The sequence below is a fragment of the Papio anubis genome, chromosome 3 (genome assembly GCF_008728515.1).
Source record: "Papio anubis isolate 15944 chromosome 3, Panubis1.0, whole genome shotgun sequence".
NCBI lineage: Eukaryota > Metazoa > Chordata > Mammalia > Primates > Cercopithecidae > Papio > Papio anubis.
In genome coordinates, this window is record NC_044978.1 from 82774565 (window position 1) to 82786569 (window position 12005).

At 36.6% G+C, this 12005-nt stretch overlaps 1 protein-coding gene across 2 annotated transcripts in view; it reads right to left on the reverse strand.

The window, feature by feature from the left end:
- Positions 1–337: 337 nt before the first annotated feature.
- Positions 338–12005, reverse strand: part of AIMP1 (aminoacyl tRNA synthetase complex interacting multifunctional protein 1) — a 31271-nt gene continuing 19603 nt past the window's right edge. Inside the window, exons 6-7 of one of the 2 annotated variants that reach the window (XM_009207316.4) lie at positions 11713–11881; positions 338–1227 (exon numbers count right to left, since the gene is read on the reverse strand). In XM_009207316.4, coding sequence (XP_009205580.1) covers positions 1061–1227; positions 11713–11881 — 336 coding nt within the window. In that variant the 3' untranslated portion in view covers positions 338–1060. The remainder of the gene's footprint in view (positions 1228–11712; positions 11882–12005) is intronic. The other variant, XM_003899061.4, reaches the window with a different exon arrangement.

Genomic DNA, 12005 nt, shown 5'->3' on the forward strand with positions numbered 1-12005 from the left:
CCCCTATCCACACCCTCTATCTTGCTGACATGTGTGTGTAAGCCCAAATCATCAGTAATCACCTGAAGGCTGATGACCTGTAGGCTCATAAGTCCTCAATTAATTTTTATTGCTCTTACAATATTTGTAAGATGAGTAAGAATAGCTATTTGACACCTTAATATTAAGTATGGTATATGTTAAGTTTTAGGCTATAATTTCTTTTAATATACTGACAGTATGATGATACATGAAAAAGCAAAATATCAGTCTGTAATAAGATATAAATTATCCTTTATTAGGTACCCAAATAATCTTTATAAAGAAGCTAGAATTAAAAAAAAGAAGGATTGCTGCTTTTATGATCAATTTATTAGAAACTACTGTGGCAACTGTTTACAATGTGTTCATTCTTTAGAGCTAGTTGAAACTTATTACTATTATTCTGCTAAATAGAAAAACTTCAAGCCAGTAGGAAATCTCAGTTTTGTTTTTTTTTTAAATCGCTATTATTGTATTATTAGTCAGGGTTACTCTGGCAGCAAAGTAAAAATGTTCAGATGCCACATCTCCTAGCTTTTATGTTTGGCTTTCAGAATGAGCAGTTGGTCATTATCAATATTATTATAATGTGACCAGTTAATAAGTCTGACAAACATTTTCCAACTTGTCATTTTTGAAAAGGAGAGGATATTTTTGATACAGACACACAATATACAAGAAATCCCAGAGCCTGAAATTTCATGCATCCTGTGCCTACAAATAAGAAACTAAATATTAATCTAGTTAGTTTTCTATGGGTATAAAGAAAAAAAAACTGCTAATCAATATTCCTGCTGAAAAATAAATTATTAGAAAATATAGGCAACTTCCGCTCTCCATTATAAATGATCAAAAACCTAGGTAAAAATCTAGTGTTTCCCCAATCAGTGAAAACAATATACACCAGGTAAATGACTAGTCAAGTCTAGAAGAGAATAACACAAAAATGAGCCACTCATATTTTAGGTACAAGTGACAAATGTATTTCTCTTTATTATTTTTAAGGTTTTTTTAAATGTCTTTTGGTAGTGGAAGCATTTTATTTGATTCCACTGTTGCTCATGGTTTGAGCCCTACATAATCCCTTCCCTTTCACCTCAAAGGGAACTCCTTTGTATGTAGCCACACACTCATCATTAGTGTGAAGATCTGGCTGGATCTGCTCCCAAATCTTCTTCTTAGGATTCAGCTCCTTGTCGGGCTCTCCTGTGTAGGAGAGAAAAAGCACAAGAAAATTATACAGCTAAAATACAAAAATATTAAAGAGACTGTTCACAGACATTTCCAGTGAATTGTTTTGGCAGCATTTTCTGATTTTTGGACCTAATCAAACTTTTAACATTTACTTTATTTTTATTATGTCAGCAGTTTATATTCTTGATTGGTAAAATAAAATAGTTATTGTTGTTTATGTAAAAGATATTATATTTTACTCATAAATATTTTTATAAGTAATAAAGCTTAATGAATTGTATCCAAATTATCAAAATAATAAAATGGAAGATACTCACTGATATGGTTTGAGTCCGTATCCCCACCCAAATATTATGTTCAATTATAATCACCAATGTCGGAGGTGGAGCCTGGTGGAGGTGAATGGATTACAGCGGCAGATTTCCTCCTTGGTGCTAGTTTCATGATAGTGAGTTATCCTGAGATCTGGTTGTTTAAAAGTGTGTGGCACTTCCCTGCTCTCTCTCGGTCCTGCTCCTGCCATGTAAGATGCTCGCTCTTGCTCTGACTTGATTTGACTGCCATGAGTAAAATTTCTGAGGCCTCCCCAGAAGCAGATGCTGCCATACTTCCCGTACAGCCTGCTGAACCCTGAGTCAATTAAGCCTCTTTTCCTTACAAATTACCTAGCCTCAGATATTTCTTTACAGCAGTACATGAATGGATTAACATACTCATTTTATCATTAAATATAAAGAAAAACTGTGAAGAAAAAAAGTCTTTTGATATGTTATATTTTTACAACTGGTAGAAGCAGCTTATGCTTTACTCTGTTTCAAAATACAAAATGAGCAGCTAGATCACTGCTCTAGTGCTTAAAGATTTCTTATCAATACTGGAGATTGGCTTAAATTTTGGGTTTCTCTAGCTAATGATGATAACTACTTTGGATTTCATTTGCTACCCATTCTGTTCGGTGAGATGTAAAGAAACAGAAAGGAGTAGTGAGGAGACAGGGACTAGTATTTTCTAAGCACTAGGAATATATGTTGTTGCCTAAAATTCACATAACTCTGACTAATTTTAAGTAAAAAGAAACTGAGGCTCAGAAAACACAAGTTGCTCAATGTCACATAATCAACAAAGCCCATGTTCTGCTAGTACAGCATTCTGCCCACTGACAAACCATACTTTAGAAAGTAAACAACCCTCTTACATGTGGTTAATACCCACAACCCCTCTATTTATAGTAACTCACAGTATAAATTTTATAATAAAAGAAAAATTAGTAGTAGAGCATATCTGGTTTAGGCTTAAAGACAAGTAATATACCAAACAACTCCTCTACTTAATGATAGAAAATTAGAGAGTAAAGTTTAATGTAAGTTCAAAGCTGAGAATGCTCAATATTTAGAATGAAGAATCAGTCAGTTCAAGAAACAATGAAGAAAAGTAACATATCTCTTAAGCTGCAGAATTTATATTAGGAATATAAAATATATTCTTATCTTATATTAGGAATATAAAATATACTCACATTTTATATTTGTATTTTATATTCTGATGACATCTTATTATATAAAATAGTATTTATTTTCCAGTCATATATATATAAGAGTAACAAAACTGTGTAAATTAGTTGGTCATTGTAGTTTTGTTGTTTATTAGCTCTTCAGAAACTATGAAACTGGCAAGAACATAAAACACTGCCTCCTAACATGCAGGCTTTCGGAGATAATAGAGTAGTTAATTGAATGATACACCTACAGTAGAACACGTAATGAAACTAAGACTGAAAGTGACTGGTATAAAAAAATAAGGATTTCTCTTACTCCTTTAAGGACATTTGATTCGACAATAGAGAAACTAGTAAGTAGAATGGAAAAAAAAAACAATAAATAAAATTCAATTATATTGTTCCTTAGATCCATAAGATTTTTATTTTTTGTTTGTAAATCATTCCTTAATCTATAATCATAATCTTGTACATATATTGTGTCGCAAAGTGGGCACTCCAGGATTCTAGAAGGCTAGAGGCAGAGATACTGTTCAGGGAGGTCTGAGCACTGACTCAGATTTGCAACCTTTGCAACCTTGGCCCAAAAGGACGTTGCCAAACTGATAATGAGTTAGTTAAGAAGCAGACTGACATACACGCTTCTTATAAAGAATATAGATTGTGTGGGTAAATTCTTGCTGCAAGCAACATAAGCCCTAAGTATAAAAAGCTGTGATGTAGCACAAAATTAACCTTCTCAGATCTAGAAAGACAGTGCCATGTAAATTAGATAATATCCATAATAATATACAACATGTATATAGTGCTTACTAAGTGCTGGTCACTGTACTGAGTGCTGTACGTATATTAACTTGTTTAATCCTCTCAGTACATATGTAAGAAGTAATATTCATTACTCTCATCTTACAGATGAGGATATTGAGACACAAAAGTTACAGCAAAGAATTTAAAATACCAGGCAGTTGGCTAAGTGTTTTAAAAGTCAAAGCTTATAAACCCAGTTAAGACAAATACCAATTAAAATCCCCTTCTTATAGATGAAAAAGCTGAGGTTCGGAAAGATTTGAAGAGGATGAGTAAGCAAGCCATGCAGCTACCTTGGGAAAGAGCTGGTGGCTCAAGTGGGGTGAGCAAGGAAAAGTTGGAGTTCGTGAGATTAACAAAATAATGGGAAATCACTGTAAGAACTTGGGCTTATACTCTAGGTGAGATGAAAAGCTTCTGAATAGTTTCGAGCAGAGTAATATAATCTGTTAGATCACTCTGGCTGCTCTAATTGAACATAAATGGAAGAACAGAGAGGACAAAAGCAGGATGATCAGTTAGAAGACTTATGTAAATATGCAGATAAGAGATGTTGGCTTTGGGACTAGGGTGCTAGTGGTGTAGTTAATAATAATTCTAGGTATGTTCAGAAGGTAGAGCCACTAGGATTTTCCGAGCAGAAGATATAGGGTATAAGAAAAGCAGTTAAGCAACTAGGAGGATGGAAATGCTATCAAATAAGATGAAAAATACCATGGACAAATGGAATTCTAGGGGAAAGAGTGGGATTATGTGTCCTTCCCCCTTGGAGCATGTACATCAAAGAGTTCATCTGGCAGCTATCTAGCTTATCTAAATGACTGGGTAAAATTGCCCAAGGAATAAGCATGGAAAAAAAAGAGGTCCAAAACCAAAGTCTGAGGTCCTATAACAGTAAGAATCCAGGGAGGTAAGGAAGAATCAGCAATGGAAATGATAGCGGCAGCCAGTGAAGCAGGAGGACCACCAGAAGAGTATGGTGCCAGAAGCCAAGTTAATTAATAACAAGACTGAGAACTAGACATATAGCTACAGGGAGTGATTGGTGATTTTACTCAGAGCAGTTCTGGTGAAACAGTGGGGAAAGAAACCTGATTAAAATGGGTTTTCAAGAGGAGGAATCAAGTATAGACAATTTGGATTTTTAACAAATGGACTTAAAATTTAAACCTATACTTCCTAATTAGCTATTAATTTCTACTATTAATAAGACTCGATATCAATAGAAATAAGCATGATCTTGGAAGACTCAATATCAAAATTTAAACCTATGCTTCCTAATTAGCTATTAATTTCTACTATTAACAAGACTCGACATCAATAGAAATAAGCATGATCTTACAAGTTAAAAGTCTGACTGTAAATTCCTATTTATTATTTGATCATAAATAGTGCATTCTCACAAAGACCTGTCATTGTCTTTGTCTCCTAGCTGTAATACTGTTTTCAAGTTAGTTTTGCTTGGTGGGAGTAGAGTGGTGAGCATATGCTCCATGAATTTAAAGCCATTAGGCATCTCTGAGAAATTATGGAGACTGAGATTTTCCCAAAATGTAATTTCCAAAAAAAAGTTATTAGAGCATAGACCACTATGATTCCTCATCTACCAAGGTTCAAGACATACAGATTCATTCAAAGTCAGGGGTACTTGTAAAATAAATAAATAAATAATTTCCCTGTATGTGTGTTTTTTAAAGACTAGTCTACTTTTGATTAGGAGGGTGGAAATGAGTTCCAAACAAATTAATCCATGCTTTCATCCATATTTTCTGTGTTACTATTCCATGTTAAAACTCTTCATGTTGTAGTATTTCATTAAACACAGTTAATGGAGAATTTTAAAACATGCCTATATAATCACATCAGCCTTGTTATTCAGTAAAACTCAGCTATTCACAATCAGAAATGACAAAGGTGACATTAAAACCAATCCCACAGAAATACAAAAGAACCTCAGAGACTATTACAAACATCTCTTTGCACACAAATTAGAAAATTGATAAATTCTTAGAAGCACACAACCTCCCAAGATTGTACTAGGAAGACAGTAAAAACCTGAACAGACCAATAACGAGTTCTCAAACTGAATCAGTAATAAAAATCTACCAATTAAAATAGCCTTGGTGTGGTGGCATAGTCCCAGCTACTTGGGAGGCTGAGGTGGGAGGTTCACTTGAACCTAAAAGGCAGAGATCGCAGTGGGCCAAGATAACGCCACTGCACTCCAACCTGGGTTACAGAGCCAGACCCTGTCTCAAAAAAAAAAAAAAAAAAAAAAAAAAAAAAAAAAAAAAAAAAAAGCCCTGGATCAGATGGATTCGCAGCTGAATTCTACCAGATGTACAAAGAACTGGTACCAATCCTACTGAGACTATTCCAAAAAACTGAGAAAGAGAAGCTCCTCCCTTATGTATCCTGTGAAGCCAACATCAGCCTGACACCAAAAACTGTCAGAGACCATAAGGAAAAAAGAAAACTTTAGGCCAGTATCTCTGATGAACACAAACACAAAAGTCCTCAACAAAACACTGGCAAATAAAATACAGCAGCACATCAAAAAGCAATATACCACAATCAAGTAGGCTTTATTTCTGGGATGAAAGGCTGGTTCGACATATGCAAATCAATAAATGTGATTCACCACGTAAATAGAAGACCAAAAATTATATAATCATCTCAACAAATACAGAAAAAGCTTTAAGTAAATCTACATCCCTTCATGATAAAACCCTCAATAGACTAGGCATCAAAGTAACATACCTCAAAATAATAAGAGCTATCTATGGCAAACCCACAGCCAACATAATACCTAATAGGCAAAAGCTGGAACCATTTCCCTTGAAAACTGGAACAAAACAGGGATGCCCACTTTCATCACTCCTCCTCAACATAGGACTGGAAGTCCTAGATAGAGCAACCAAGCAAGAGAAAGAAAAGGCATCCAAATAGGAAAAGAATAAGTCAAATTATCTCTCTTCAATAAGTTATGATTCTGTACCTAAAAAACACTAAAGACTCGTCAAAAGGCTCCCAGAGCTGATAAACAACTTTAGTATAAAGTTTCTGGATACAAAATCAATGCACAAAAATCAGTAGCATTTCTATACACCAAAGTTCAAGCTGAGAGTCAAATCAAGAACACAATCCCGATTACAATAGGCACACAAAAAATGAAATATCTAGGAATGCACCGAACGAAAGAGGTGAAAGATCTCTACAAGGTGAACTATAAAATACTGCTGAAATAAATCACAGATGATACAAACACAAGGAAAAACATCATACACTCATGGATTGGAAAAATCAATATTGTTAAAATTGCCTTACTGCCCAAACTAATCTACAGAGTTAATACTATTACTATCAAACTACATACAACGTCACTTATAACAGAATTAGAAAAAAATTTTCTAAAATTTGCATGGAATGAGAAAAGAGTCCAAATAGACAAAATAATTCTAAGCAAAAAGAACATAACTGGAGGCATCACATTACCCAAGTTCAAACTATACTACAAGGCTACAGCGACCAAAACAGAAGCGTACTGGTACAAAAATAGACACATAGACAAATGGAACAAGATAGAGGACCCGGAAATAAAGCTGCACACCTACAACCATTTGATTTTCAACAAGTCAACAATAACAAGCAATGGGAAAAAAACTCTCTATTCAATAAACGGTGCTGGAATAACTGGCTAGTCATATGCAGAAGAATGAAATAGGACCCTTATATTTCACCATGTACAAAAGATAACTCAAGATGGATTTAAGAATTATATATAAGACCTAAAACTGTAAAAATCCTAGAAGAAAATCTAGGAAATACCCTTCTCAATATCACCCTTGGCAAAAATTCTAGGAAATACCCTTCTCAATAAAGAATTTACGACCAAGTCTCCAAAAGCAGTTGCAACAAAAACAAAAGTTGACAAGTGGGAGCTGATTAAACTAAAGAGCTTCTGCACGGCAAAATAAACTATCAGCAGAGTAAACAGACAGCCTGAGGAATGCAACAAAATATTCACAAATTATGCATCCAACAAAACTCTAATATCTAGAATCTATAAGGAACTTAATTCAACAAGCAAAAACCAAATAACTCCGTTAAAACGTGGACAAAGAACATGAACAGACACTTCTCAACAGAAGACATATATGTGACAAACAAGTATCAAAATGCTCAACATCACAGAAGTGCAAATCAAAACCACAATGAGATACCATCTCATACCAGTCACAATGGCTATTACTAAGAATACAAAACACAAAAAACGAAAACAAAAAAAACACACAGATGTTGGCGAGGTGGTAGAGAAAAGGGAATGAAAATTATTTCAGCCACTGTGAAAAGCAGTTTGCAGTTTCTCAGAGAACTTAAAACAGAACTACCATTTGACCTACCAATCCCATTACTGGGTATATACTCAAAGAAAAATAGATTATTCTACCAAAAAGACAAATACACTTGTATGTTCACTGCAGCACTCTTCACAATAGCAAAGACATGGAATCAACTCAGGTGTCCATCAACAGTGGATTGGATTTAAAAAAAAATGTGGTACACATATACTATGGAATACCATGCAGCCTTGAAAAAAGAAAATTATATCCTTTGCAGCAACATGGATGCAGCTAGAAGCCACTATCCTAAGTAACTCAACACAGGAACAGGAAATCAAATACAATGTCTTCACTTAAAAGTGAGAGCTGAACCTAAACATTGAGTATACACAGACATGAAGATGGAAACAAAACGCACTGAGTACTACTAGGAGGGAGGTCAGGAGTGGGGTGAGGGTTGAAAAACCACCTATTAGGTACTATGCTCACTACCTGGGTGATGGGATCACTCCTACACTAAACCTAAAGGACATACAATTTGCCAATATAAGAAATCTGTATCCCTTGAGCCTAAAATACAAGTTGAAAAAAAAACCCCAAAAACCTTAGTTTAATTTTATTGCACCATTAACAAATAATTCGCTCACAGACATACACACAAATCCTGAGTCATTTCTACAAATGTGTCTCCAAATTGTTCTTACTTTTGAACCTAATTCTATTTATCTTCATTTATATCTGCCTTTCCCAATTATTCTAGTCAAATAAATATCCTTTAAATGCAGTCTTTTAACTTCTAACTGCTTTTCTTTTATCAGGTCCTTCCTCTTATATGAGATAAATACTTATTCTATATCTGCCAAGAATCCTTTCTCTTCTGCTTCAAAGACCTATTTTAAGAAACTTTCTCACACATTATGAAGCTTCATCTGTCTCAAGAGTATTTTTCTGTCTCAGGAGTATTTTTATTAGAGAAAACAGGCAATACAAAATGAAACTTCCTTTTAGATTATTAAAATCATTACATTTTAACTTAGATATTTTCTCTATATCCTGAAGTTGAGTAAAAACATGTGCAAGTATATTATTAGATGGAATTTATAATTATAAATCTAAACTTTTCATCTCTGTCTTTCTGTGCTGCAGCATAAGACAATCTACAGCGTAAGTGATTTTGCAGCACATTAATCTGTTCTCTCTCCATGTCATACTTTTCTGCTATGTTGGTATTAATATTATTGCTTTAGTTAGGATAAAATCTCTCTGCGGTGTTGTGTTAGTCTGTTCTCACACTGCTAATAAAGATATACCTGAGGTTGGGTAATTTCTAAAGGAAAGAGGTTTAATTGACTCACAGTTCCACATGGCTATGGAGGTCTCACCATCATGGCAGAAGGTTAAAGAGGAGCATGTGTTACACGGCAGCAGGCAAGAGCGTGTTGTGTATGGGAACTGCCCTTTTATAAAACCATCAGCTCTCATGAGACTTATTCACTATCATGAGAACAGCACAGGAAAAACCCTCCCCCAGTATTCAATTACCTCCTACCAGGTCCCTCCCACGACAGGTGAAAATTGTGGGAGCTATAATTCAAGATGAGATTTGGGTGGGGACACAGCCAAACCATATCATTCCACCCCGGCCCCTCCCAAATCTTATGTCCTCACATTTCAAAACAAATCATGCCTTCCCAATAGTCCCCCAAAGTCTTAACTCATTTCAGTATTAATTCAAAAGTCCACAGTCCAACATATCATCTGAGACAAGGCAAGTCCCTTCTGCCTATGAGCCATAAAATCAAAAGCAAGTTAGTTATTTCCCAGATACATTGGGGGTACAGGCATTGGGTAAATACACCATTCCAAATGGGAGAAATTGACCAAAACAAAGGGCCTACAGGCCCCATCCAAGTCCAAAATCCAATGGGGTGGTCATTAAACCTCAAAGTTCCAAAATAATCTCCTTTGACTCCATGTCTCACATGCAGGTCATGCTGATGAAAGAGGTGGGCTGCCACGGCCTTGGGCAGCTCTACCCATGGCTTTGTAGGGCACAGCCACCATCCCAGCTGCTTTCACAGGCTGGAGTTGAGTGTCTATAGCTTTTCCAGGCACACTGTGGAAGCTGTGGGTGGATCTACGATTCTAGGGTCTGGAGGACAGTGGCCCTCTTCTCACAGCTCCACTAGGCAGTGCCCCAGTGGGGATTCTGTGTGTGGGGGGTCCCATCCCACAGTTCCTTTCTGCACTGTCCTAGTAGACGTTCACAACAGCCCTGCTCCTGTAGCAAATTGCTGCCAGGACATACAGGGGTTTCCATACATCTTCTGAAATCTAGGCGGAGGTTCCCAAACCTCAATTCTTGATTTCTGTGCCTCCACAGGTTCAACACCATGTGGAAGCTGCCAAGGCTTAGGGCTTGCACTCTCTAAAGCAAGGGCCTGAGCTGTACCTTGGCCCTTTTTAGCCATGGCTGGAGCAGCTGGGAAGCAGGGCACCAAGTCCCTAAGCTGCACACAGCATGGGGGCCCTGGGCCCAGCCCAGGAAACCATTTTTTCTTCCTTAGGTCCTGTGATGGGAGGGGCTGCTGTGAAGGTCTTTGAAATGCCCTGGAGACGTTTCCCCCATTGTCTTGGCAATTAACATTTGGTTTCTCATTGCTTATGCAAATTTCTGCAGCTGGCAGAAACGGGTTTTTCTTTTCTACTGTATCGATAGTCTGAACATTTTTCAGACTTTTATGCTCTGCTTCCCTTTTAAACATGTTCCAATTCCAAACCATGTATTTGTGAATGAATAAAACTGAATGCTTAAGAGCACCCAAGTCACCTCCTAAATGCTCTGCTGCTTAGAAATTTCTTCTGCCAGATACCCCAAATCACCTGTCTCAAGTTCAAAGTTCCACAGATCTCTAGGGAAAGGGCAAAATGCCACCAGTCTCTTTGCTAAAGCTTAGCAAAAGTCACTTTTGCTTCAGTTCCCAACAAGTTCCTCATCTCTATCTGAGACCACTTCAGCTTTGACTTTATTGTCCATATCACTATCAGCATTTTGGTCAAAGTCATTCAACAAGTCTCTAGAAAGTTTCAAACTTTCCCACGTTTTCCTATTTCCTGAGCCCTGCAAGTATCCAGGAAGTCTTTCCTATCTTTTTCTGAACCCTCCAAACTGTTCCAACCTCTGCCTGTTACAGAGTTCCAAAGTCGCTTCTACACTTTCAGGTATCTTTACAGTAGCGCTCCACTACCCAGTATCAATTTACTATATTAGTCTATCCTCACACTGCTAATAAAGAGACACCCAAGGCTGGGTAATATATAAAAGAAAGAGGTTTAATTGACCCACAGTTCCACATGGCTGCAGAGGCCTCACAATCATGGCACAAGACAAAGGAGGAGCAAAGGCATGTCTTATATAGTAGCAAGCAAGATAGCATGTGTGGGGGAACTGCCCTTTTATAAAACCATGAGAGCTCATGAGACTTATTTACCACCATGAGAACAGCACAGGCAAAACCTGCCCCCAGGATTCAGTTACCTCCCATAGGGTCCCTCCCATGACATGTGGGGATTATGGGAGTTACAATTTAAGATGAGATTTTGGTAGGGACATAGTCAAACCATATCAGGTGTTTTATACAACATGTACATTCATGGGGGGGAGAATGGTTACAAGGTTTACTCAATGTGTCATCTTGAGCCAAATTTGAAAAACTCAATAATAGTTAATAATGGTCATTTAATTTAAGCCTTATGATTCTTACACAGGACTGATTTTAACCTTTAAACATTACAAACATCACTTTGATAACTGATTCCAAAACTATTAAGTAATTACTAGTAAATACCTACCTGGGAAAGCATCAAAAGTAATTCTGTCTCCAGGAACAGACCCATTTGGAGGAGCCAAGATTTCAACCTTCTCTGGTGAACTAGCACACATGAGCATTGCTTGAGATAATACTCCCCTCATCTTTGCAGGTTTCAGGTTACAAAGTAAAATCACCATCCGATTTTGCATCTGTGTGAAATATAAACTGGTAAGTAAACATGTACACAGATTAAGCCTAATCATATCCAGACTACATTAAGCTACACCTAATATGCTAAGTATCAAATGTTCTACTTTTGTGGATGTACCTTTG